This window comes from Mandrillus leucophaeus, unplaced genomic scaffold (genome assembly GCF_000951045.1).
Source record: "Mandrillus leucophaeus isolate KB7577 unplaced genomic scaffold, Mleu.le_1.0 Scaffold760, whole genome shotgun sequence".
Classification (NCBI taxonomy): domain Eukaryota; kingdom Metazoa; phylum Chordata; class Mammalia; order Primates; family Cercopithecidae; genus Mandrillus; species Mandrillus leucophaeus.
Genome location: NW_012108253.1, coordinates 934,406 through 962,369, shown reverse-complemented (window position 1 = coordinate 962,369; position 27,964 = coordinate 934,406). Strand labels below are relative to the sequence as shown.

The 27,964-nt window shown below is 37.2% G+C and overlaps 1 protein-coding gene across 2 annotated transcripts; it reads right to left on the bottom strand.

The window, feature by feature from the left end:
* Positions 1 to 772: 772 nt before the first annotated feature.
* SLC17A3 (solute carrier family 17 (organic anion transporter), member 3) lies at positions 773 to 27,697 on the bottom strand. 2 transcript variants are annotated; one of them, XM_011966474.1, is made up of 13 exons: positions 27,622 to 27,697; positions 23,760 to 23,883; positions 17,675 to 17,886; positions 17,238 to 17,471; positions 17,066 to 17,153; positions 10,604 to 10,690; positions 6,571 to 6,689; positions 6,272 to 6,433; positions 5,860 to 5,989; positions 5,617 to 5,764; positions 5,187 to 5,277; positions 1,049 to 1,185; positions 773 to 967 (listed from the first exon to the last, which is right to left on the bottom strand). In XM_011966474.1, exons 2-12 carry the CDS (start codon positions 23,848 to 23,850, stop codon positions 1,051 to 1,053), a joined length of 1,497 nt encoding a protein of 498 aa, XP_011821864.1. In that variant the 5' UTR covers positions 23,851 to 23,883; positions 27,622 to 27,697; the 3' UTR covers positions 773 to 967; positions 1,049 to 1,050. The 2 variants fall into 2 exon arrangements, with proteins under 2 accessions (XP_011821864.1, XP_011821865.1); XM_011966475.1 differs by lacking the exon at positions 17,238 to 17,471.
* Between the last annotated feature and the right edge of the window lie 267 nt (positions 27,698 to 27,964).

Sequence of the window (27,964 nt, the reverse complement as noted above, 5' to 3'; positions counted from 1 at the left end):
TCGATGCCTCTAATCTTTATTCTACATGGTAGAAATCAAAACAGGGGTCAATCCAGACCATCGTCCCCCACCAACACCTACACATTATCATTTTACAAAAATACAAATTCATTCATATTTGAGATTTATAAGTAATTGAACCACTGACTTATTTGGATCCCAGAAGAAGAAAAATGACAGACTTACACTGGGTAATTTGTGAGCATTGTTGAAAACGAGAATTTACACAGGATTAGGCAGGTGGTAGGGAAACCACAAGGGATTCTGGAGAACCCTAGAGCTTGCCAAATAAAGGCAAATAAAAAAGACTGGACAAGGAAGAGGGAAGTTATTAGAACATATGGAAACGGCTGCCTTCCTGGAGCTGTGAACTGCAATAGAAAGCTCAGCCTTCTGCACACCCCAAAAGAGAGACTGTCAGAGATAAACACCCACTGACTCTACCTATCTCCCTCAAAAATCTAGCAGAAGCCAGTGGACAAGGGAGTACAGGATACAATCCATATGGGTCAGCCTCTTGGAGCCTGAGCAGCGTGGAGATAAATGTAGGGCATACAGGGAAGAGCACATGGACAATACCCAACCCAATAAATAGAAAGTAGTATTAATTTCCACAAACAGGAAAAATCATTGCCCTAGTGAGGTTGTCACCCTGGATTAAAAGTTTTAAAACATTGTTTCTTGTATCCAGTACTGGAATCTAACATACTGGGTCCCACACAGCAAGCCCTCTTAATCCATTGTTAATTCTATGAAGATGACAACTGCATTCTTAGTTATCATTTTATTTGAATTTTTATTCATCTTACATTCATCTCAAAAAAAGGTCTGAACAAAATAACGAACTGGTCTTACAATTGAAAAGAGCCACAGGAAACAAAATTCTTTTCACTGATATTTTCATCGCGGAAGCCTTCTATTTTATGCCACACGGTGCCTAATGACTTTTCCATCCAAGGTGGGATAACTAAGAAAGGAAAATGACATAGAATTTAAAACTTCAGCTGCTTCTATGGCTATAACCATACATAAAATCATTATCCTTTACCTTCACAAACGAGTGAGTTTTCTCTCTTTAGCCCAGTCTTGGACATCTGCTTCTCCAAATATGAGGTAGAAGATTAGTCCTGACAGGTTAATGGCAAACAGCAAAAAGAAGACATTCCTCCACCCAAACTCAGGGTCCTGGAGACACAAAATCCCGAGTCTGTATTACCCCTTTCATATTTTTCTATGAAACATTATATTAATAGTTCAGATGACAACATTCACTGCTGTGTTTCCATGTAGAAATTCATTTCCTGAAAGTGACTCGATAGTTAAATGGAAAGGATTTCAAAATACATTCAGAGTGTTCTTCATAAAGGGTATTTGGGGAACTTTGTGGTTAACCTAGATAAATGCATTTGTCACTATTTATCCAAGTGCCGTACATGTTCTCTTTTGCATGAATCTTGACTATGTAAGCTATGCTGAGAATCCTTTCAAGATTCTTCTTATGTTGTGCTGGAATTGTGAGAAGATTATGGGCTTTTGAGCTATACATGTTTAAGTGTGAAGAATTCTGATTGTTCATCCTCAATGTGGAAAGACTTATGCTAACAGATTTTCAGCTTAATTGTTAGGAAATGAAAATAATAACATTTCATTTTCACAATTTATGTGAGAATCAATAGTTAAATGAGTTTACTGCATATGAAATACCTATACATACATCACACACTTAATGTTTGCTTTCATTATCGCCTTTTTGGCATGATTATGCAAATGAAAATTTTTAAATGTATAATTATTTATAATTTTCTAGAAATTTTGCTTTTTAAATCAATTAAATTTTAAAAGGAACTATTTTATCACTATTTGAAATAGATAACCAGAATTACTTGCCTTTAATAAAAAGCAACCATAATGAATGCAATGAAACCAAAACACTGTTATTCTAGTGAAAAGAAAACAATGTTCATAGCAGCCTTATTGATAATAGCCAAAAACTGGAAACAAGTCAAATGTTCATAAGAGTACAATAGATAAATTGTGATTAGCCACACAATGAGACACTACACAGCAATATAAAAGAACAAACTATTATAACATCCACCGGATGAATCTCAAACACATGATGGACGAAAGAAGCTAGGGTATGTACTATATGATTCCATTTCTATGAAACGCAAGAATGGGAAAATATAATCTATGAAAACAGAAGTCAAGGTAATAGTTACAACTAGGAGGGTTACTGACTGGAAAGGAGCACAAAATAACCATCTGGGTAATGGAAATATTCTTTTCTTTTCTTTCTTTTTTTTTTTTTTTTTTGAGACAGAGTCTCACTTTGTTGCCCCGGCTGGAGTGCAGTGGGGCGATCTGGGCTCACTGCAGTCTCCACCTCCCGGGTTCAAGCAATTCTCCTGCCTCAGCCTCCTGAGTAGCTGGGACTACAGGCGCGCACCACCATGTCTGGATAATTTTTTTGTATTTTTAGTAGAGACGGGGTTTCATCGTGTTGGCCAGGATGGTCTTGATCTCCTGACCTCGTGATCCACCCGCCTCGGCCTCCCAAAGTGCTAGGATTACAAGCGTGAGCCACTGCGCCCGGCCGGAAATATTCTTTTCTAAAAAAAAAAAAGAAAAACTTTTACGTTCAGAGGCACATATGCAGGTGTGTTATATAGGTAAACTCATGTAATGGGGGGTTGTTGTACAGATAATTCATCACCCAGGTACTAAGCCTAGTCTCCAGTAGTTTTTTTTGTTTTTTGTTTTTTTTTCCTGACTCTTTCCCTCCTCCCACCCTTCACTCTCAAGTAAGATCCAGTGTCTGTTGTTCCCCTCCTTGTGTCCATGAATTCTCATCCTTTGTCTTTTACTTATAAGTGAGAACATGTGGTATTTGGTTTTCTGTTCCTGCGTTAGTTTGCTAAGGATAATGGCCTCCAGCACCATCCATTTTCCTGCAAAAGATATGATCTCATTCTGCATAGTATTTGATGGTGTATATGTACCATATTTTCTTTATCCAATCTGTCATTGATGGCCATTTATGTTGATTCCATGTCTTTTCTATTGTGAATAGTGCTGCAAAGAACGTAAGCGTTCATGTGTCTTTATGGTAAAATAATTTACATTCTTTTGGGTATATATCCAGTAATGGAATTGCTGGGTAGAATGGAAGATCTGTTTTTAGCTCTTTGAGGAATCGCCACACTGCTTTCCGCAATGGTTGAACTGATTTACACTCCCACCAACAGTGTGTAAGTGTTCCCTTTCCTCTGTAACCTCTCCAGCATTTTTTATTTTTTGTCTTTTTAATAATAGACATTCTGATTGCTGTGAGATGATCTCATTTTGGTTTTGATTTGCATGTCTCTAATGATCAGTGATATTTAGCTTTTTTCATACCTTTGTTGGCTGCATATATGTCTTCTTTTTTAAAAATTTTATTTTATTTTATTATTGTTTTTTAATTTTTTTATTTCCATAGGTTTTTGGGGAACAGGTGATATTTGGTTACATGAGTAAGTTCTTTAGTGGTGATATGTGAGATTTTGGTGCACCCATCACCCGATCAGTATACACTGAACCTGATTTGTAGTCTTTTAACCCTTATCCCCTTCCCACATCTTCACCCTGAGTCCTCAGAGTCCATTGTGTCACTCTTATGCCTTCGCATCCTCATAGTTTAGTTCCCACTTATAAGTGAGAATGTATGATGTTTGGTTTTCCATTCCTGAGTTACTTCACTTAGAATAATAATCCCCAATCCCATCAGATTGCTGTGAATGCCATTAATCCATTCCTTTTTATGACCGAGTAGTATTCCATCATATATATATATCATATATTTATATGTACACCACAGTTTCTTTATCAACTCATTGATTGATGGGCATTTGGGTTGGTTGCATATTTTTGCAACTGTGAATTGTGCTGCCATAAACATGTGTGTGCAACTATCTTTTTCGTATAATGACTTCTTTTCTCTGGGTAGATACCCAGTAGTGGGATGGCTGGATCAAACAATAGTTCTACTTTTAGTTCTTTAAGGAATATCCACACTGTTTTCCATGCTGGTTGTACTAGTTTACATTCCTACCAACAGTGTAGAAGTGTTCCCTGTTCACCACATCCAGGCCAACATCTATTATTTTTTGATTTTTTGATTATGGCCAACCTTGCAGGAGTAAGGTAATATCGCATTGTGGTTTTGGTTTGCATTTCCCTGCTCATTAGTGATGTTGAGCATTTTTTCATATCTTTGTTGGACATCTGGTGGGGAAGGGACATCCTATTCAACAAATGGTGCTGGGATAATTGGCAAGCCACATGTAGGAGAATGAAACTGGATTCTCATCTCTCACCTTATACAAAAATCAGCTCAAGATGGATCAAGGACTTAAATCTAAGACCTGAAACTATAAAAATTCTAGAAGATAGCATCAGAAAAATCCTTCTAGACATTGGCTTAGGCAAGGATTTCATGACCAATAACCCAAAAGCAAATGTGATAAAAACAAAAATAAATAGCTGGGACTTAATTAAACTAAAGAGCTTTTGCACAGCAAAAGGAATAAGCACAGCAGAATATTCCTGTGCTGTTTATTTGCACAGCAGAATAAACAGATAACCCACAGACTGGGAGAAAATTTTCACAATCTATACGTCTGACAAAGGACTAATATCCAGAACTTACGGTGAGCTCAAATAAATTAGCAAGACAAAAATAAACAGTCCCATCAAAAAGTGGGCTAAAGACATGAATAGACAATGCTCAAAAAAAGAACGTATATGTCTTCTTTTGAAAAGAATCTGTTCATGTTCTTTGATCACTCTTTAAAGGGTTTGTTTGTGTTTCATAAACTTAACTTCCTTGTAGATGCTGGATACAAATTAAAAGTATTGCCAGAAACATAGCAGGTTGGCAGTTATGTGTGGAATCATTATCCCAAGACACCTATGCAACAATGTGTTTTCAGTTTCAAAGATAGCAATTGATATTTAGTTCTTTTCTTGAGAATGAACCAGGTTTTAGGTCACCAAAGAAATGATTCTATATTTTTCTTTACCAGGTTCATCTTAATCACAAATTACCCACAATTTAACTTTATTTTTCAATATTTGAATACATGCTATTACCTTTATAAATGGATTTAGCATTTTTGGAGTCCTTCATGACAAAAAAATTGTACCTGACTAAGAAGAAATCCACTGACAGTGGGTACAATGACAGGTGCCATGCTTGAAAATCCCCTTGATGCTCCCATGAGAAAACTGGAATGCCTGTGGGTGACAGGAATGTTCCAGTCTAGATCCAGAGATGTTTGACAGTATCCTTCAGCTCTGATCCATGCATGAATCTATAACTCAGTTATATTTTACAATTATATTTAGTTATAATTAGACAATTATATCAAAAAGGACTTGCACTATGTATATTCAAGGAGAGGGATGAAGACAAATCAATACCCCTCCCTCAAAATCCCTGAAAAAGAAGGCCACAGGTCTATCTGTGGTCCTTCCCTGTGGTTTATTCATTTCCTAAATTTGAGGATCCCAGAAAGCTGAAAGCTAAATCTTTTAAAGAAAATGTGAAACTGATAGTGGGGAACAGAGTCCTACCTTGGAGCAATATCTAAGACATTGATGTAAATCCCTGACTGACACAATGTGCTTAATGCACATGAGAGCGTCAGCAAGGCAGTTGCTGTGATATAGCTAGAATTGAGGTAGGGCAGAGACACAATGAGTGCTGAAGCGGGAAGATTTCCTAGGGAATGAAGAACAAACAAATTAAACAGTGAGATGCACTCTTTGCCTGTTGTATGCTATGCGAATTATCTGACCTTCAGGCTCTGTTCTTACCTAAAATTGTGGCAATTTTCCTCACAGTGATGAGTCTAAAATTTTTGGTTAGAAGGAAATCTGCTAGATAGCCTCCCACTATGCCTATGACCCAGGCAACAATAAAAGGAAGGGCAGATAGAAGTCCATTCTAAAGAGAAAAGATTGAGTAAATTACCATAATAAAGGCAGTGAGACCACAACTTTTGTTGATAAATTACTACTAATAATACTGACGCTCTGAAATCATACTTTCTTAGGAAAATCAGTAACCTCTTAAATCATACCACAGAAAAGCTACTGGCATGAATATTAAATATTAGATTATTTTTGGTAATAAGAAATACATTTCTCTAAGTGGAATGATTAGCGAGGGCAGAGTAATTGGTCAGCCATGCAAGCAGGAGAAAGGAAGGGAAGGAAACATACTCACGTCTCTGATGTTAATATGGTACACAGAGCTGATGTAAGTTGGTATGTATACAATCATTGTGCTAACTAACCATTGATGGCTGAAACAGCCTAAACATATGGACCAAATGGGTAGAGATCTGAGCACAGCTTTGATGGGAAGAGGCTGCTGAGAAGACCTGACCTGAAAACAAATTTACTGTCAGAATGGCAAATCCAAGAGATGCTCACACACTTAGTCACCCTTAAAAATACAGATTTAAGGTTTCAAGAAAATTCAGATACAAGGTCTCAGGAAAGTGTTGGTGTCTTTATATGTACCTGTTGTTTCAAGGAGGATGTGATGTATTCTTTTTCTGAGGTACTTATCCATGGATAGGAAGTGGGGTCATCATAAATCACAATAAACCAGAGAAGGCAGCAGACACAGCCAACACCTCCTGTAGGCACAGGGTACATTTGGTAAATGGGCTGTTTTATGCTTTTTGGGTGAATTTCTTTTAGTTGGGATATTTTCTGACATAAGTTCTAGGAAAAGTTCATGTTCATTATATCCCTTTTCCATTTCTTAAACAATTCGCCCATTTTACATTTCCTGTTTATTTGTGTGTGTGGAAATTACAGAGCCTAGAAGTGGCACTATACTTGATATCTCAATATTTTTAATATTAGCCATTCTGATAGGTATGTAGAGATACCTCATGGTTTTTATTTGTATTTCTTAAATAACTGAGGATGAGTTGAGCATCTTTTCATGTGCCTATTTTCCCTCTCTCTATCTTTTTTTGGTGAAGGGTTTTTGCCCAATTTGTTTTTGGTTTTTTTATTATTGAGTGTTGAGAATTATTTACTCATTCTGAATAAAAGTCCTTATTATACATGTGTTTTGCAATTATTTTCTCCTGGGATCAGCTTGTCTTTTTATTATCCTAACAATGCCTTTTGATGAGGATGCATTTTTAACTTTGATGAAATCCAGTTTATCAATTAATTTTATGAATCATGCTTTTGGTGTCATATTTAGGAAATCATTGCTTAAATAAGAAAGATTATCTCCTATGTTTTCTTCTAAAAGGATAATTTCAGGTTTTATATTTAGGTCTGGGGTTCATTTTGGTTTAGTTTTTATATATGATCCAAGGTATGGATGGAAGTTCATTTTTTTTGCATGTGGATATCCAATTTTTGAGCACTTTCTGTTAAAGAGACTATCCTTTATATATTGAACTTTTCTCAGAGATCAGTTCAGTTTACTTTATATGAAGTAAATAGAATCATGAGTCTATGATTCTATTTTGTTCCACTGATCTATTTGCCAGTCTTTATGCCAGTACCACACTGTCTTAAAGACTATAACTTTATAATATGTCTTGACATCAGGTAATGTTAGTCCTACAACTTTGTAGTTTATTTTCAAAGGTGTTTGGCTATTCTAGAATCTTTGCATTTCCATAAAAATGTAGTTTTCAGTGCACAGCCCTCACATCTCTTTTGGCAGGTTTTATCCCTATGTTGAATATATTTTATGCCATTGAAAATGGTACTGTTCTCTTTAATTGACATTTCTAATTATTTCAGTTTTTCTACATCTGAAAATATCTCTATTTTGCATTTGTTTTTGAAACAGTTTTTTTTCATTGGGTCTAGAATTCTAGGTTGACAGATTTTTTTCTTTTCTTTTTCTTTTTGGTTTGTTTTCTTGCACTACTTTAAAGATGTTGTTCCACTGCCTTCTCTCTTGCACTGCTTCTAACAGGAAGGAATGCTGCATTCAGCATTATCTTTGCTCCTCTCTCTATAACAAATCTTTTAGCTTTTGCTACTCTAAGATTTTCTCTTTATTTCTGGTTTTGAGTCATTTGATTAGAGTGTAACTTGATGTAGTTTTCTTCATGTTTCTTGTGCTTGAGGTTCATTGACCTTTTGGGATCTGTGAATTTATAGTTTTCATCCAATTTGGAAAATTTTTGGCCATTGTTTCTTCAAATATTTTTGAGAAATGTTGTTGTTGTTCTCCCATCCTACTCCTCTATTTTGGGCACTCCACAACTTACTAATGTTCTCATTTTAATATTATAATTTTCTCTGTGTCGTACATTTTGAATGATTTATATTGCTGTTTTTAAGTTCATTAATCTTTCATTTTATTGTATCTAATCTGTCATTAACTCCATTCAGTGCATTTTTCTTCTCAGATATTGTACTTTTCATCTCTATAAGTTTTATTGGGTCTTCTTTATATTTACTATGCCTCCACTTAACTTTCTGAACATACAGACTTATGCTATAATATAGCTATAGTAACTATTTCAATGCCCTTGTTTACTAATTCTAAAATCTCTGTCAGCTCTGGGTTAGTTTTGATCAGTTCATTATTCTCTTCCTTATAAGTTGTATTTTTCTCCTTTTCTTCACGTCTGGTAATCTATGGTTGGAGCCAGACATTATGAATTATATCCTGCTGGGTGCCAGATAGTTTTGTATTCCTATAAATCTGTTTAAGCTTTGTTTTGGGATATGATTAAGTTATGTGGAAATAGTTTGCCCCTTTTAGGTCTTGCCATCACCATTTGTTAAAGGGATCCACAGCAGTACTCCCTCTAAGGCTAATAATTTCTCACTACTGAGGAATAACATTTATGAGTATTCCATCCAATGACCCATGAATTATGATTTTTTCAGTCTGTCTTATGAAAATGGGTACTATCTCTGATTCTCTGTGAGTGCAGGCACCGTCTTCAGTCTTCACCAATGATTTTCCCCTGCCTACATTAAAGTCCTCTTTTTCATTCTTGATATTGGTTATTTTTCTTTCATTTCTCTCTCTCTCTCTTTGTTTCTCTCTCTTTCTCTCTCTCTCTCCATCTGGCTAAAGATTAGTCAATGCTATTGGTCTTTTCAAATAACCAATTTTAGATTGAACACAACCTCTTTTTTGGTTTAAATCCATTAATTTCTACATGTACTTTTGTTATTTTCTTCCTTCAGTTTGATTTAGGTTTACTTAAATCTTCTTTTTCTAGTTATTTTAAGACATAAGCTTAGATCATTAATTTGAGAACCATCTTTTCTAATATAAACATTTAATGTTAAAAGTTTCTCTCTAAGCATTGTTTTAATTACATCCTACAAAATTTGATATATTGATTTTTCATTTTCATTCAATTCAATTAAAAACTTTCCCTTGTGTCTTTTTCTTTAACTCATTGGAAGTATGTTGCTAACTTTTTAAATATTTGGGGTATTTCCAGAGGCTTTCTGTTACTATTTCTAGTTTAATTCTATTATGTTCAAAGAAAATATTTTCTATCATTTTAACTCATTTAAATTTGTTCAATCTCATTTTTGTAGGCCATAAATTGTCTATCCTGGTGAATGTTTGAAGCACACTTGAAAAGAGTAAGTACTCTACTGTTGTTGAATAAAATGTACTTAATCTGTGTTCTTATTCTATTGATTATTGAGAGAAGAATATTGAGGCCTCCATCTTTAATTGTGGGTTTGTCAATTTCTCCTTACTCTTCGATCAGTTTTTGCTTCATGTATTGTGAAGCTCTGTCATTAGGTGTATATACATTTCAGATTGTTATGTCTTCTTGTGAATTGGTAATATTCCTTGTTCTGAAGCCATTCTTGTCTGATATTAATATATCCCCCCAGTTTTCTCATGATTAATGTTTCCATGGTAACTAACATCTTTGTTCCCTGGACTCTGTACAGTCCCAAGAACCAACAGGACTCTATCTCTGCCCTCAAAGAGCTCACTGCCCAGAAGGGGAGATAAATGTATAAACAAATAAATGCAAACTAATGAAAGCTTTGAAAGTAGAATGTAAAAGCTACTGAAGTGGAAGTTATGGAGGGAGCAGTTCTTTCTTGATTTCTAATAACTAAATGGAAGGCTTTGGGACAAATGCTGAGGTTGGCAAAATTCATCCTCTTGGTGTTTCATGTTTTCTCCTCTCTAAGAAACTTGAGCCTCACTCAGGATGCTTTGCTCCTATGCTTAATCTGAGACAAAACCGACAGCAGTACCTAACTCTCTGGATTTCTTCCTTCCGTGTCTTACCACTGAACTGCAAGCCTACCCCCTACTGCCTGCAATGGCAGTAGAGTATGCCTGATTACCGTGTAATAATAATACAATATGGCAGGTTAATAGCACTTTATAATAGGCAGGAGAACTTCCAATTTTTTTATGGCATTGGCTAATTATTCCCTTAGATTAAGATATTTTGTTTTCTAGGATTTATCTGTCTTGACTCATTTCGTTTGGAAAACTATACACAAATATACTTACTGAAGAGAATCTTTCTGCATATGAAAGTCTGAGAACTGGGAGATAGTAGCTTACCAAAGATATAGAAGACAAAAGGCCACCCAAGGGTTTCACTAATGAAGCCACCTATGAGGATGGCAGAAAAGCATCCCAGTAACATTCCTGCAAAGAGACAGAAAGTGAGCTGTGGGACTCTAGACTTCTTCCTGGCAAACACATACAGATTGATAGATGACATATTATAGAGCAGTAGCACTAAACCATAAGGAGACGAGCATATTAGAATGCACAAACTTCAAATTTATGATTTAAGAACATATAATTTCATATGTCCTCCTTAGAGCACATTTTTCTGGCAGTTCCCTATAACATAGCAGATGACTGTCATACTTCCTTTCAAGTTCTTGTAATTACACAAGTTATATATGCTTATTGTAAAAGTAAACTACTATAAGGAGCCAAAGTTACTCTCATCTGCCTTCCCAGCCACTCATTCTTCTCTCTAAAATTAACCATTAGTAACAATGTATTATATAATACGTAATTGCATACCTTTTCTTTTCTGTACACATAAATAATATATATCTACACATAGTCATCCTCCTGATAAATGCATTTATGTAATATGTAGGCAGAAAGATAGATTTTTCTATAAATGTGCTAATAACTCTTTTAACTTGTATAGCTTTTCAGAATGTTCTAATATGGTAGGGCATGTTCCCTTTTTATCAGTTTTTCAAACATTTCCAGGTGATTGTATTTTTTATTTTCCGGATGAACATTAATATTAAGCTGTCAAATACTATATATGTGTATAAGTATTATCATTTTTAAAAAAACAGGATCATAATGTTTCTATTGTTTTGGGACTTCACTTTTTATTCAACAATTAGTCTTGTAAGCATTTTTATGTCATTGTAGATTCTACGTAGTTACTCTGAACATAGACATAATTTATTTCTGTGCAATAGAATATCAGAAGTGGACTTGCTAGGTCAAAGTCTAGATCAAAGGCTATGAGCATTTTAAATTTTGGTAAATACTGACAAAATACCTTACTAGAAGGGTGTACCAAATTAAATTGCCAAAAATATTGTTTTTTTTTTTTTCCTCGTCTCTTTGACAGCATTTAATATCCTCAAAGGTTTTTCCTTGTTGTTGTTTCTTGTTTTTTTTTTGTTGTTTGAGACAGGGTCTTGCTCTGTCACTCAGGCTGGAGATTTATTACATGGTGCAATCACAGATTACTATAATCTCAAACTCCCACGCTCAAGCAATCCTTCCACCTCAACCTCCAAGTAATGGAAAGACAGGTGCATGTCACCACACTTGGCTAACTTAAAAAAATTCTTTATAGAGATGGGAATCTTGCTATGTTACTCAGGCTGGCCTCAAATTCCTGACCTCAAGTAATCCTTCCATCTTGGCCTCCCAAAGCACTGGATTATAGGCATGAGCCATCATGCCCAGCCCCTCAAGGTTTTTTTTTTTTTTTTCATTTTTACATTTTATTTTTTATTTACTATACTTTAAGTTCTAGGGTATATGTGCACAAAGTGCAGGTTTGTTATATATGTATACATGTGCCATGTTGGTGTGCTGCACCCATTAACTCGTCATTTACGTTAGGTATATAAAAGTTTTTAAAAATTGCCTTTCCGGCCAGGTGCAGTGGCTCATGCTTGTAATCCCAGCACTTTGGGAGGCCGAAGCAGGCGAATCACGAGGTCAGGAGTTCGAGACCAGCCTGGCCAACATGGTGAAATCCTGCCTCTACTAAAAATACAAAAACTTAGCTGGGTGTTGTGGGGGATGCCTGTAATCCCAGGTACTCGGGAGGCTGAGGCAGGGGAATCGCTCGAACCCAGGAGGCGGAGGTTGCAGTGAGCCGAGATCACGCCACTGCACTCCAGCCTGGGCGACAGAGTGAGACTCTGTCTCAAAGAAAAAAAAAAATTATTTTTCCAATATTAATGAAAAAGAGAGCTGGTAGTGGTGGCTGATGCCTGTAATTCCAGCACTTTGGGAGGCTGAGGTGGGAAGATCAGTTGAGGCCAGGAGTTCAAGTCCAGCCTGGGCAACAAGTGATATCCTGTCTCTACAAAAAACAAAAAGTAAAAAATTATCCAAGCATGGTGGCATCTGACTGTAGTTTTAGCTATTCAGGAATCTGAGGCAGGAGAATCACTAGAGCCTAGGAGTTCAAGGCTGCAGTGAGCTGAGATCATGCCACTGCACTCTAACCTGGGTGGCAAAGGGAGACCTTACGTCAAAAAAAAAGTAGAATAAATAATAAAGAGTATCCCATTTTAATTTCCTTTTTCATAGTAAAGTTGCACATTTTTTTCTATCTTTAGCTATCATTTTTTGTTTCTTCTGTGAACTGTCTGTTCATAATCTTCTTATCTTTGTTTCTTTTGCTTGTTTAATTTTCCCTTAATTTACAGAATCTTTATGTATTGTGAATGATCCTTTGTCTGTATGCTGGCTGCAATTATCCTCCATCTTTAACGTTTTTAATGTTGTGTTTTGTAATTCAGCTGTAAGTTTTTATGAAGCCAGATCTCTGATTCTCCTCTATAATGACCGCTACATTTACTCTTTAGTTTAGAAGATCTTTTCCCACCTCATAACGTAAAAAAAAAAAGAAAAAAGAAAAAAAGTCTCTTATTTACTTGTGTTGCCTCATTTAAGCACTAGTAGTCAGATTTATAATTGAGTAAATAGAGAGAAAACTTAAATAACTTGCCAAAGGTCACATTGTTAATAACGGGAAGTTGGTGTTGGAAATGAGACTGCCTGACCCCAGGCCACAGATACATGGAGATGGAAAACAGCATCTTTTTCTACCACTAAGTCTACCAAATTTGCATCTTTCCCTTGAACTCTCTGCCTTTGCTTTGACTATAATGGGGAACAGGTTCCTGCTTATCCTGATCCAAAGCCACATCCCTTCTTATCCTCTGGACCCCGTCTCCTCCAATCTACCCAAGTCTTGGACTCCTAAGAGTATGCATTCTCTCCCTGCATCCTCACTTCCCTCTTCAACTCTTGAATCTTTCCCATCCACATGCAAATATAGCTTCCTGTGGCTCATGCTAAAAACAAAACAAACCCTTCAGAACCCCCTCCATGCACTTTGACATTTCTCTGCCTCTCTTCAAGGCAAAACTTCCCAAAAGGCTGTGCTAACTGCCTCCATTCTCTTTCTTCTTGTTCTTTCCTCAGCCGATTCCCAACACACCTCCATTTTCACTCTCAAAACACTGACACGGTTCTTGTTAAGATTTTTTGTGACTTCCACCCTGCTGGACTCGTGGCCACTTGCTCAAGCCCAGCAGCTTGTGGTACAGTTGGCCGTTTACCTCTGACTGACTGTTGTCTTGCGGCATCTGTCACACACACCTACCTTGTTTTCCCACTGCCTCATGGGAAGCTTCTCAGAACTTTTGCTGGCCTGTCATTCTCTTCTAAGGCCTGAATGCTGGAAGGCCTCACAGCTATTCCCTTGGTTTTGTCCTCTTCTCCATCTATGTTCTTTCTCTAGGTGGTCTTGTCCAGGACCAGGGTTTTAAATACTATTTCTATTGAAATACTGAGGAATTTTCAGTATGTCCTGTTTTTTCTCATATTGCTACCAAATTCCGAACTATAAACCAATCTCCATTCAGATGCCTAACAGCTCATGGCTAATACTTGATTTACATTGACTTATTTAATGCTTAAATACACACACACAAATACATATACATACAATCGCATCTACCGTAGGTTGATATCACATGTATCAACCTGTGTGTGAGCTGTATCGTACATACGTTCATAACTAAAGTGTATTTGTTTTGTTTTTATGTTTTGGGCTTCATTAAAGTTGTATCATCCAGGATGTCTTTTTCTAAGACACTGTAATGTGTTTGCTGTATTATATGAGAATATTCATTTCTACCATAGAAAATAAATAAATTCACCTTATAAGAGATTATTCAAATGTCATAAGATGTGTTGGGTATTGATTATAAGAGAGTCAGTAATTTGAGAGATATTGATAGACAAGATTCATAAACTATGTAAAGTAAAGATAAATAATTTACTAAGAATACCATGTTTATCTTTGAACATAGATATAAAGGGATATGAAGACTAAGAGACAAATAATATTAGTCAGACAATGATTTTAAACATGAGTCTCTGAACATTCATGGAGGTTTAGAGGCACTCAATCAGGGAAGCACTGAAGCTTGTGAAATTCAAATATGGCCATCTCTTCCCAACTCTGCATTCAGTGACTTGACTGAATCTTGAAATCAGCTATGGTGGGAGTGTTTAGAGCACAGAAACTGATAAATACTATAAATGAGCTTACTTCCCCCCTAAAAAGCCTGTTTAACAGCACAGCACTGCTGACTCAATATTTGTCCGGGCCTAATTCAGCACCCACTGGAGATACCCATTCTGTCTCCACGTGCTCAAGAAATACAAAGCCATGGCACTTAGTTCTTTAGGGAATGGACCTGTGGCCAGCAGCACTCATCCTTGTGTTTTTCCCATACAGCAAATGCATGTCATTGGCCCTGATGCCTTTCCTCTAGACACCCCTGTTTGAACCTCAACTCTGGTTCTCAGAACCATACCATCAGTGGTAAGGCTGGTGCAGCAGAAAGACAGAGAAAGAATGTTTGAACACTTGAACATTCTGCACACTTGATTCAGGTCATGCTTCTACCTGCTTGTACTCTATCTTACATGGGTTAACATATCCCATTTCCACTCCTCCCCCTTACTTTTTACCCTGTGTTTTAAATTGACATAACACTGCAATTACAGCACCTAATGTGGTCTGTGAGCCTATCTGTTCTATGACCTCTGAGATAGCTTGTCTGGTAGTGTACCTTAGGCTACCAAGGTATCAAGGCATTTTCCTCCATGATAGACGTGCTTTATTCATACAACATTTGTGCTTCTGAGATTAATCTATGTTGTTTCATGCAGCTACAGTTTCTTCATTTTCACTGCTGTATGATATTGCATTATTTTTAGATTTAAAGGTGTTTGGGTTAATTTTTCTTATCACCTATTAAAACCTGCCTTAGATATGAACTACCAGTTCTGTTTGGTCTGCTCAGTCCCTTAAGTTACTAAACTCCTTAAGTGGCTGCAAAGTTTCCTATCTATAATAGGTGCACCTTTTTAGGCTCCCTTAGAAGATACAGTACACCATGTCCTAGAGGTTGGCAATACCTGAGCCCTTCCACTAAAGGCAGGTGCCTTCTGCAGTAGTCCTACGCCAACCTTATGAGCTGAGTAATTCCATCCACCAGTACAGCCTGCAGAGGAGCCCCGGGATAATCAGAAATGGCAGTTTCTATAAGATCTACTGAGGAAAGCAGGCAGGTTCAGCTCACTCCACCTGCTGATGGGGTTCTCCAGTGGCTTTCTGTTGGGTGCCTTCAGACAACCATGGACTCTATGCTCTCTAACCAGGTTGGGAGGCTGGAAAGGATCACCCGCCTGGAGCCTCTGAAACAGTCCTTCAACACCAAAGATGAGAAAACTTCTGGAACCTGCACCCTTTGTAGGCTACTGAGATTCTTCTAGGTACCGTCATTTGACCTGTTCTGGTTGTTCGGTCTCTATATACTCAGAAGTGAGAGGAAAGGGAGTTGCTACTTTCTATAAGATCACTGTCTTCAGTCCAAGTCTTTTAACTTTTCTTTCATGCTTTCCATCTCTTGATTTTCTTGTGCTGTATTCTGAGATAATCCCTCAGTGTGATAAACAAAGTGAATTTTCTTAGTCCAAGTTGCAAATGGCAGAGACTAATCCTCCAGAATTGTGAGGGTTTTAGAGTGTGCTGTTAGTCAGGGTGTGTGTATAGCTTTTTTTCTGGACTTGAAGGGTCCCTGTCTTCTTGGTACTCATAAATTACCAGGAGAGTTACCCTTTTTCTCTCACCTAGCACCCACTGTAGCAATCTCCTGTTTCTTAACCATACACTGTCCATTTTCCACACTTCCCCCGTATAACTTAGACTTCTTCCTCCAGAATATTCATTCAGAGCACAGTGTCCAGGCAGATAATTATCAGAAAGAAGTTCTCAGGACAATTGAGAGCAACTCCAAAGAAGATTAAGTTGAATCTTTACCTTCCAATAAATAATAGTATAAACTCCCAAATGTCAGGAATTAATATATAAAGATAAAGCCATACAAGCTGAAGAAAAAAAAAACATGAACGGAGTTTTTTAATAACCTTTCCATCTATGATTCAAAATCCAATGCCATAAAAATGATCAATTTGACCACATAAAAATATTTTTTAAATGCTCCAAGTCATAGTGTAGGCAAAGTCATGCCACAAATGACATCTTAGGGAAAATAACTGAAAATCATGTCATAGACAAAGGACCAGTCTTTTTAATTTAAAAATACTTCATTGACATTGAGCAGATGATGAGGAACCATGCAATGAAAAGCTGTCAAGGAACCCAGTGGTAGAATGTTGGATTGTAGTGTTCCCATTTGGAGTACATGACCTTACCTGATAAAGCAATGCTGCAGAGTCTGCTTCGTTCATGTGGAGGGCCCCACTTTTCCCAAATTGCAAACTGACCCCCAATTACTGAGCACTGAAATTAAAATGATTAGAGTTCTTAACGTGTGGTGCCATGTCAAAATTAATATCCAACTCAGATTTATAAAATATTGGGTACCTGGCTTAGGCCCTGGACTATTCGAGTTACAATGAGGAAGACTATTCCAAAGTCAGCAGCCAGAGGGATGCATAGAGTGAGAAATGAAGTTGCAAACAAAGAAATGCCAACCACTCGCTTTGTTCCTACTCTTCCAGCCAAGTATCCACTGGGAGCCATTGTCAGTATGCCACCATAACCAACAGCACCAAAGATGATGCCTTGGATTTGAGGAGACCAGTCATACACAGGAGCCTTAGAGAAACAGAGAATGCTGTAGTAAACCTTACACAAAAAGATTCTCACATACCCTAAAAAGCTTCTTTAGACCTTTTACTTGCTTTCAAATCACTATTTTCTCCATTAAAGTTTTTAAACATACATACTCTAGAAAAATAATTATCCAAGCAAACAAACAGCAAAAATAAAAGCACAAATTTATATCTTGTGTTGCTTACCTTTGCAGAAAGACTCTCTGGGGCTTTATTTAGGTCACCAAATGAGTCAACAGGCAGTCCCTCAGAGGAGCCATTGAACTGGGATTGAGGGCTTGTGCTGTTGACCATGGCTACCATGGTGATGTTCATGATGACATTTTGTGCTATCGTTGTAAAGTTGCAGAAATGTAAGACAAGGGCTATTCCATAACGAGCAGAACATAAACTTGGAACTGGAAATATTATGACATCATATTAGTGCTTTTTAAAATTGAGCTAACATTAGTTTTTCACAAGATATGATTTAAAAAGTACCTGATCACCTAAAGATTTAAATAATTACTTAAATGACACTTCTGTTGGCTTTAGGAAAGAAAGATACAAAAGGAGGAGATCACTGAGTTGAGCTAAAGGACGTTTTATACCACAGCTTTGTAGAGCCTAACTTGATCTCAGGGATTCTGTTCATCCTAAAATTTTGTCTCTCCCATTCCTAGGTCATTGTGTTCTACGGTTGATGAACTTACTCACAAGTAAATGCTTATACATATATATGTGTGTGTGTGTGTGTGTATGTAACACATATATATGAAAGGAAAATATATACATATGAATATGTGCACATATTTAAATTGCTGCATATAATTTATAATATATTACATATAATTTGTATGTATAATTATATATAAATATAAAGCATATAATTTATATATGACATGTATTGTTATACATAATGCACTATATGTTATGTATAATATGCATAAATTTTATGTATATAAATGAAATGTAAGTTACACTTTGAAGAGAGTTGTCCATTGGTATAGATGTATTCCATTCACATCTTAAAACATTGAAGATATATTTTCACTTAATTTTTGAGATTAAACTCCTAGGAAGATTCTCTCATTAGAGAAACTGATGCCCACAAACTATGAAAAAATAAAGTGAAAAATAGTGAAAAAAGAAAGGAGCACAGCATTCAAATAATCTGTATGTGTACAGCTAGGAAAGATGGCAACTTAAATGTAGAAATCTCATTCTCCCTTTTCCATATCCTGGCTAAATTGTCCAAAAAATGTAAAACATAGGGAAATCAGCATTTGTGGTTGAAATTAAAGAACTCTTCAGAAGTTAAAATCCAGGAAAAAAAATCAGTTAGATGAGATTGAATGGTATAAAAGTTTCAAAGGTTAGGTCTCTACTCAACTTCTTTAAAAGTCTTGCAGCATTATATTAAGTGAGTAGAAGGTATCCTGGCAGAACACAGCAAACAGTCTAATTTGAAGGGCAAATAAAATGTATGAGCCAAGAAGCCGTATTTATCCGGGCTCAGACTTTTTACACTAGGAATTCAGGCAGAGTAGCTCTTTGAAACTCTCTCCAACCCTTTCACTTTTTTCTGCGTGGGAAGAAAAGGGACTTCGATCAATGAGACTGGGTAAATAAATTGAGCATGTGTAGCTCTGTATCTTCTCCAGCCTTCCTGGAAGCTGTCTACTTTCCTGCCATGCAACTACTTTAGCAGTGCAAGCCTGGGATTGTCCGGTTCACCCTATGCCTGCATGGATACATCTATTCAATGCAACGGAAATAGTAGGGAGCTGGATTGATCACTGTTCTAGACCATGTCCTCCAGTCCAGAGTTGACATCTTCAGTCAATCATTGAACAAAACACTTATCAATCACCTCCAATACTGGGCCCTAGAAGTGTAGCAGCAAACGTAGCACACAAATAGCCCTGTGTTTGGGGACCTCACATTCCAGAGAGAAGCACAAAACATGAAACACAAACAGTAAATCAAATTATGTGTTAGAAGGTGATAAATGCTGTAGAGAAAATAAAGCAAGAAAGGGGGGACGTCCCAATGACATACCAGAGAGGTGGTCATGCAGACATCTGGGGAAAGAACATACCAAGTAGAGGGAACAGCCCTGGGGCTGGTTGGAGAGTGCCTGGTATGTTCAAAGAATCAAAAAGAGGGGACTATGACAGAATGGAGTGAGCCAGGGGTACAAGAAGAGATGTTAGGAAAGCTAGATAATGGGGCCTGAATTGTTCAAGATATGTGGGCCATTGCAGGTACTTTGACTTTTACTTTGAGTGGGACGGGGGCCACTGGAGGGTTTTCAGCAAAAGTGGAACATGATGTAACTTACATTTTGAAAGGATCTCTTTGGCTGCAGAAATGAGAAAAAAACGATAGAGAGGAAGTGCAGTTAGGAAGCTATTGCAATAATTCAGAAGAGAAGTGAAGCTATCTTGGATTAGGGTCATGGCAGTAGCTAAGATGTGGTCAGACCCCAGATAAATCCCAGAGTGGAAAAAACACCAAATGAGAGTTTCAGTTTTACAGGTGGGTGGAAGGCAAGGAGAAGGGGAATTGGAGAGCTTGTTGTTCTAAACAACAAGAAGAATGAAGTTCTACTTTCCTAGGAAGAAAGGTCTTTGGAAGGAGCAGGTTTGTAAGGTGGGGTGGTCAAGAGCTTATTACTGGACATGTTAAAACAGAGATGCTTCTTAGGCACCAAAGAGAAGGTGTTGAGCATGTTGGATATACAGTTCTTAAGTTTAGAAGAGAAGTAGGAGTTGAGGCATAACATTGGGAGTTAATAACCTACAGAAGATACTTAAAGCCATAAAACTTGGGGTATGGAAATAAATAGAGAAGAAAACCAAAGACTAACTCTGGGGCTCTCCAGTATTTGGAGGTTGGATAGATGTGGGAGGAGCAAACAAAGGAAAGTGAAAAGGAATGGGTGGTGGGATAAGAAGAAAACCAGAAGAGTGTGGTGTCCTGGAACAAGGGGACAAGAGTTTCAGAGTAGAGGGAGTCAGTAGGTACTTCAGATATTCCTGATAGGTCGTGTAACATGATGTCAAATCCTCACAATAACACTATGAGGCAGCTATTGCTACTATTTTACAGATGAAGAAACACAGGCACAGAGAGACCAGCTCACAATGTAGCTCAGGTGTCTATGCCGTTAACCACTGTAGCACATATGTATGGTGGTTTCTGTTTTGTCCAAGCTGACTCCATGAGAATACCTCTGTGATTAATACAATCCACGTGCGCACAGCTGTAGGGTTTATGTGGCTCTGTGATGTGGGATAAAGAGGTGCCGTGAGATTAACAAAGGAGGATTCCCCTTATGGCTATGCTATCTTCTATTGATGGAGTACAAGTCTTTGTAGTGAATGAACTCAAATATAACATCTTTGTAAGGGTTTGTTTTTTTTTTAATCTGATTCAGTGCTGGTGGTGACTTCCTCTATCATTCAAATCAACTAATAATTTGTGAGTTTTTGTGGCCTCTGATTTTCTCAAGTTCCTTTGGGATCCTAGGCACCAAAGGCTACCAAAAAGGGTATCAGCAAACCAGGAGACTAATGGCTTACAAATGAGGAAGTTGAACATTTGCCTCATGAGAATGCTGAAAGATTAACTAGAGAGTGTATTTAACAGGTTTAGTCTGGTGCTTGCCAGATGTTAAGTGTTTCCTGCAGGCCACTATTTGTATCCTTAAAAGTTATTTTGTCCTGTGTCCATTCTGAATGAACACAGTTGTGCCTACTCCAATAGACTGGTGCCAGTGGTGTGCTGTCTGTTAAATTTTTTGTGATCACCCCTAGCATACGAGAATGTGTGGGTCTGTATGCATGTGAGAAAGTGTAAATTAAGAAGCACCTGAGGATATTCTGTTAAACTACTGGAAGAGGGCACTGACACCATGAAATCATAGGTTTTTGAACGTGAGAGGTTTTATTAATGAATTCAGTACTACTGTACTCAAAATCCAGGAAGCTTGTTTCTTAATTTGATGTGACAGACAGACCTTAAGGTGGCCCCAGTGATTACCACCTCATGGTATTCTCACCTTTATATAATTCCCTTCCCTTTTATGGGGCCGGGAGCTTTCACTTGCTTGTATCCAACAGAATATGGCAAAGGTGATGGGATGTCACTCCCATGATTACATTATGTTATATAAGACTCCATCTTAGCAGACTAAAGATAAACACTCTTCATGTGGGCTTGGTGAAGTAAGCAGAAAGTTGGAGAACCTCACATGATAAGGAACCATGAACATCCTCTAAGACCCGAGAATGGCCTTCAGTCAAAATCCAGCAAACAGCCAGAGCCTTCAGTCATACAGTTATAAGAAAATGAATTTTTCCAACAACCTGCATAAGCCTGGAAGTGGGCTCCTCCCTAGTCTATCCTGTAGATGAGAATGCAACTTAACCACTCAACTGTAGCCTTGTGAGACCCAGAGAAGAAGAACCACTTAAGCCAAGCCACGGGAGCTCTGAGCCACAGAAACTGTAAGATAATAAATGTGTGCTGTTTCAGGTTACTATGTTTATGGTAATATGCATGCAGAAATAGAAAATGAGTACAGTTGGCAAAAAAATAATAAAGCCTAGTTGAATGACTATACAAGAATTTTGGGGGGTAAGTATTGAAAGATATTTGCATTACAAAATTTATCATGAGAGTAAAATGATAAGACATTATTGTATTGAAGAATAAGAATACTCAGAAAAATATAAGGAACAATAGAAAAACATCCAAAAGAATCATGCAATGTGTAAAGAGTGTTGTGGCAATTAATGAGAGAAAACTAGATCATGTAGTTAGTACTGCTAAGATAATTGGTTACATAAGTGGAAAATACTATTGGTGCAATAGCATATTTTAAATTAAAATAAAGTATAGATATGATACAATAATACTGCATTTTGTCAAACTGAAGGCACCATTGATACATCATTATTTTTGTTCCACTAAAACTCAATTGATCAACCGATTAACAGATCAAACTGAATAGGTCCGAAACTAAACTCTTGAGCCCTACCACCTCAAAACTTCTACCCAGAGTCTTTCCCAGCTCCGTTGATAGAAATCTTATTCTTCTAAACACTTTGCAATCCTTGATCTGGAATGTAGTATTGTCTTCATATTCCAAATGTGTATAGAATCCAACAACTTCTCACAAGGGCCACTGTTATTTTTTGACTAAAAGCTAATTTCATGTGGTTCTAGCTATCAATATCTCCTGCCTGAATTTTTGCAGTAACCTTCAGCTTGGTTCCTTGCTTCTAATCTATTCTCAATACAGCAGTTGGAGTATCCTCATCATACCATAAATAAAATCACCTCCCCTTCTGCTCAAAATCCTCCCTGTGATTTTATTTTTGTTTGGATTAAAAACTAAGGTCTCTGCAATGAACAAAGGAAATGAAATATGTAAACTGTTTGCCTCACAATTTTCGTTTCTTGGGAATAAACCCTGAAGAAATAATTCCAATGTGGACTAGTGTTGTGTTAAATAATGTTCATTTATCATCATATATAATAACTTACATACATAGTTCATATGCATCTAATAACCTAAGTAACATATATAGTTCATATATAGATATAATAGCCGAGTAACAAAAGAAAATTCCACAAATTAAATATCCAGTCACAAGAAGGTTTTTCAGCTAAATAATACTTCATCTATTGGCTATGTTGGAATATAATATGTATCCTTTAAGAATCCATATTGCTTTATAAGATTCACAAAGAGATTCACACTTTATGAATCTAATAAATCAATATGGAAAAGTATATGCTGTCAAGTTAAAAAATATACAACACAATACATAAAGTGTAGAACTATGCAAAATATGCATACAAAATAAATGCAATAAAATTAAATTATAGTCATTGAATTAAGCTGATGAAAACCTTTTTCTTTCTTGTTTTTTGAAGTATCTATAATTGGTTTTTCTTTTTTAAATTAAGCAATACAGTTACATTTAAAATATTACATGCAATCACAAGCAGGACACACAATCCTATGCGTAGACAATTCAGTAGCAATTATCAAGAACGTAAAGATTCGATAGATAAAGATTGAAAGGTAACTGTCAAAAATAAAATGCTTCTTTTTAGTAATATTTATTTCCTTCATATTTGCAAAATATGTTAATTTCACTGGATTTGTAAAAAGAATTAAAGAACGTAAAAATCACAAATTCATTTTTATAGTAATACATTGACAAAAATAATTCACTGTAAAATCCTAAAACCAAGCATTTGAGGTCGAATTTACCTTTCCTGGGGATCAGTACCTCATCCACTTGCATATCTTGTGCATTCTTACTCTCCCTTGCTGTGGGACTCAACTCTGTCTTGGTGGCCATTGCGTTTCTCCTCTCCAGGTGAATGGTTTCCACCTATCAGGGAGACATGTAATTCACATGCATCAGTTGAGAGAAAGGGACTTCCCTTTGAAATATTTAAACAGAGACACCAAGGAAGCAAAAGCTGGCCCATTCCATCTGGTTGGGGACAGGGAAGTTCATTATCCCCTCTTGGCTCAACACAACAGGCATACTGCACCTAAGGTTTGGAATTGTTTATTTATTAGGATCTAGAGTGCTCTCGGTGTGCCAGCTTATGAGCAATGACTTTGAAGTTAAGTATTCCCAAGTTCAAATTCAGGTTCATGATTTACTGTGCCAAGTGCCACTAGGAGCACATTTGTGTGTTTCAGTTTCCTCATCTGTTGTTAATAACAATAACATCTTCATCAAAAAAATGCTGTCAGCTGAAACAGATTGCATATACCTAGAACATTGCCAGACACCCAGTAAATAAAAGCTGTAGTTCATTGTCATCATCACTGGAGCTACCACAGCAGTGGGTCACCTCAGAGCTATGCTCCTCTGGAATCTTCTACCTGCACCTGAGAACCTGGCTTCTACTGCCCTTGACAACACCCATACTGCTTCCTCATTTGACTCACTGTATCGATGTGTGCCACATAATTGGGGACCAAATTTGCATAATGAGAAGATAACATTCAAATCTCATATTATTATTGTCCATAGGTTAATGATGTATCTACAGATTTCTAGAAATAACTAACATGGAGATTGTGACCTTTTTGCATATAAGACAACTAAAAAGAACCATTACTGTATTACAATACTAGGATCTTCAATGCCCAAGGAGATTTTTATGTGTTACTATATGTAGAATTGTAATATTTGTGCTATGTTTACTGCTCATATTATTAAATTTGACTCTCTTAAAGAAAACGTCTCAAAATATGTAACTGCTTCTACCACTAATAAACCAAACTTGTCAGCTTAGTAAATTAAATCTTCCTAAATATCTAAGCACTAGTACTTAACCAGAACTGGCCTGATATCATTGTTGCAAACTAAGGAACTTAGTATCTCTTTATAGTAGAAGTTTTATTATTCAGAGGTATATTTTCACCAAGAGAGGAGGGACATAAGGACATTCCCAAGACCGGGTAATTTATAAAGAAAAAGAGGTTTAATGGACTCACAGTTTCACATGGCTGGGGAGGTCTCACACTCATGGCAAAAGGCAAAGAAACAGCAAAGCTACATCTTACATGGCAGCAAGCAAGAGAGCTTGTGCAGGGGAACTCCCATTTATAAAATCTTCAGCTCTCATGAGACTTCTTCACTACCATGAGAACAGTATAGGGGAAACTGCCCCCATGATTCCTGGTCCCACCTGGCCCCACCTTTGACACTTGACTTTTATGGGGACCACAATTCAAGGTGAGATCTGGGTGGGGACACAGCCAAAACCATATCAGGAATTATAAAATATGTACTCACCTTTCTCCTGGTTTATTTCAATCAGTATAATTATTTTAAAATTTATCCATGTTGTCGTACATATAAAATAGTTCAATCCTTCTAATTACTGAGTAATATTCCATTCCATAGCTGTATCACAATTTGTTCATCCATATATTTACCTTTTGATTAAAAATTGCGTTGTTTGCAGTTTTTTGCCATTACAAATAAAGCTGCAGCGAAAATTCATGTACAGGTCTTTGTATAGACATGTGCTTTCATTTCTCTTAGATAAACACTTAGAAGTGGAATACCTGGATCATATGATAAGTGTAGTATTAATGTCTCTTCAGATCTTGCCATTGGGCATTCTAATTCCAGGACATTTTAAAAATAGGTCTTCTGTTTCTAGGGAAATTGCCCTGATTCTATATTCAAAGATTGTCTGGGAGATATTTTACCAAATGACAAAGATGGGTCAAACTGCATTGTTTTTTGCAACTCTAAATTTTTGTGCAACTCTCCCCAATTCTGAATTCAGTAATGTCATGATGGTAGCTTGGAATTGGCCATAATAGGAGCTTTAACACCAAAAAAAAAAAAAAAAAAAGTCTAAGCTACAAATTTGGGCTTAATTTATTGTTTATGAACTTCCTGGACTTAAGAAATTTATCAAACAATGTTCATCTAAGTGTGTGTGTGGGGGGGGCTTGTTTGTATGTGTACACACTACATATCTACATCCACAAAGACACAAACTTACATGAACATATAGAAATAGATACATAATATGTATACTACGTAATATGTAGGCATGAAAACCCTGAAACATGAGTCAGACTTCACTTCCCACTGATTTCCTTTGCAATGATGTGACCTCCTCTGCAAAGCATAGCTACTCTTGCTAAGATGACATCCTTCATACCCAGCCCTGCATCTGCATTATCACTGCCTCTATTCATCAGTATGATCTCCAGTCTCCACAGACAGGTCAAGGTCCCCTGATTTCATACTGATATTCCCATTTGTCTCCTGATTTTTGAAAATATTAATACTTTTTAAAGCTATCTAAGGCTTCACATGACAGTCTACCACCTGCACACAGCTTGTACACCCTATCTCCAAGCGAACCAGTATGTTACATCTTCTCTTGCCAGCAGGTCTGGTCTACCCACCTCACCATGACAGACACCTACTGTCATGGTAACCTCAAAACATTTCACTGACTTAAAACGCTGGATTCAAGCCCTGCTGACCCTTCCCACAACCTGGGGCTGTAACTAGAGGAAAGAGAAGTAATCTAGAGGAAAATTCCAAGGCACCAACTGGTGAGCCAAGAACAGGCTCAAGTAGCACAACATAGAAAATGCAGTCTCATGATCTCTTAAATATGCCCTTCCAATCAGTCTCGTAGCCTTTCTACACCTTGGTTTTACTCCAAATAAATCCCTTTTGTTTTAACAGTTCTCTTTATTTTCCACTAAAAAACTGTGCTGCTTATCTGGGTCAGAAACTGTATATTGCACTCTGAGAAGTTTCTGGTCCAAAGCAGTGTTCATAGAGAACCACACTAAGGATCAGCTTTCAGTAGAGATGATTAGTTTAAAGGCAGGGAGTGTTCTAATAGCATCCTCCCACACATCTGTGAAGTTGCAGCTGCCACAAAAAGTTGTACCTTCTCCATTCTGGCCTTGAGGACTCCCTGATTTCCTCCTTCCCACTGCCTTCAGCTCACCTACCATCTTCTGCCGACCCTGATGACTGTCCCACTGCCTCATCTCTCCATTTCCTCTTCTATCCCTAGCTGTTTTAGCTTGGTTAAATTTCACACCAACTCACTGGATCTTGATGCAGCATTTCTCCAGATGCTTTCTTGGACCAAAGCCACCCTAGCCATTGGTATAATAGAAATAATTATTATAGTCACTCTTATAAACTACTGCACCAGCCAAGTCTACATCAACCCCAGATGGAGATATTACTGACCCTCTTCCTCCAGGTCACCCAGTTGGTAAATGAAAGAGATGATATTTGTTCACAAGCCAGTCTGACCTGCAACATTTTGCTTCTAAACACCTCACAAGAGTGCCTATTTCTTGGAATTATCTTCCATAGCTGCTACTGTCTCCACTAGCTAGTTTCAAAGCATATGGATGATCAGATACAAAGCTTCAGCTTCCTGCCTCTTCTCCCTCACTTTTGTCAGTCTTGTGAATACGGATTTTTACATTTTTCAATTTAATTTTTATCATATGAGGAAACTTGGGGTTGGGGAGTATATAAAAATTGTCAGTTGTTATACAGAAAAGAGTCTTGGAGGTCTTCATCTCAACACCAAGAGAAGTGACTTACCGACTTAATGTCTGTGGAAGGGCTTCAAGTTGAACCCAGCATTTCCTCCAAGCTTGCTCCCTTGGACTTTTTGGAGTAGAGAGATGAGGATTCTTTGCCACCCTAGGGCTTAAGTTGCTAATCATTAATAAAAGTCATCAAACTACAAAGTTGACTCAGAAGGGCTTCTTGCTAAATAGGCTTTGAAGAAGCATTCAGAAATCCAGCCCAACCCCCTCTGCAGTTCTTCCTGCTTTTTGGCTGATGTAAGCTTCTCCACCTTCCCCTTGATAGCGTCTCCTCGGGACCTCATAGGTGTCCTCTGGTTCAGACACTTGCATATAGTTATTTTGCTTTGCTTTGT

Bases quoted from the DNA above. Each gene is read 5' to 3' on its own strand.
- SLC17A3 (XM_011966474.1), bottom strand. From the start codon at position 23,850: ATGGCCACCAAGACAGAGTTGAGTCCCACAGCAAGGGAGAGTAAGAAT. The intron at 10,691-17,065 runs GTAAGGTCATGT...GTCTCTTTGCAG, and splicing joins CTGCAGCATTGCTTTATCAG to GAATGTTACTGGGATGCTTT. The intron at 6,690-10,603 runs GTAAGCTACTAT...CTGTGCCTACAG, and splicing joins TTTTGTCTTCTATATCTTTG to GAGGTGTTGGCTGTGTCTGC.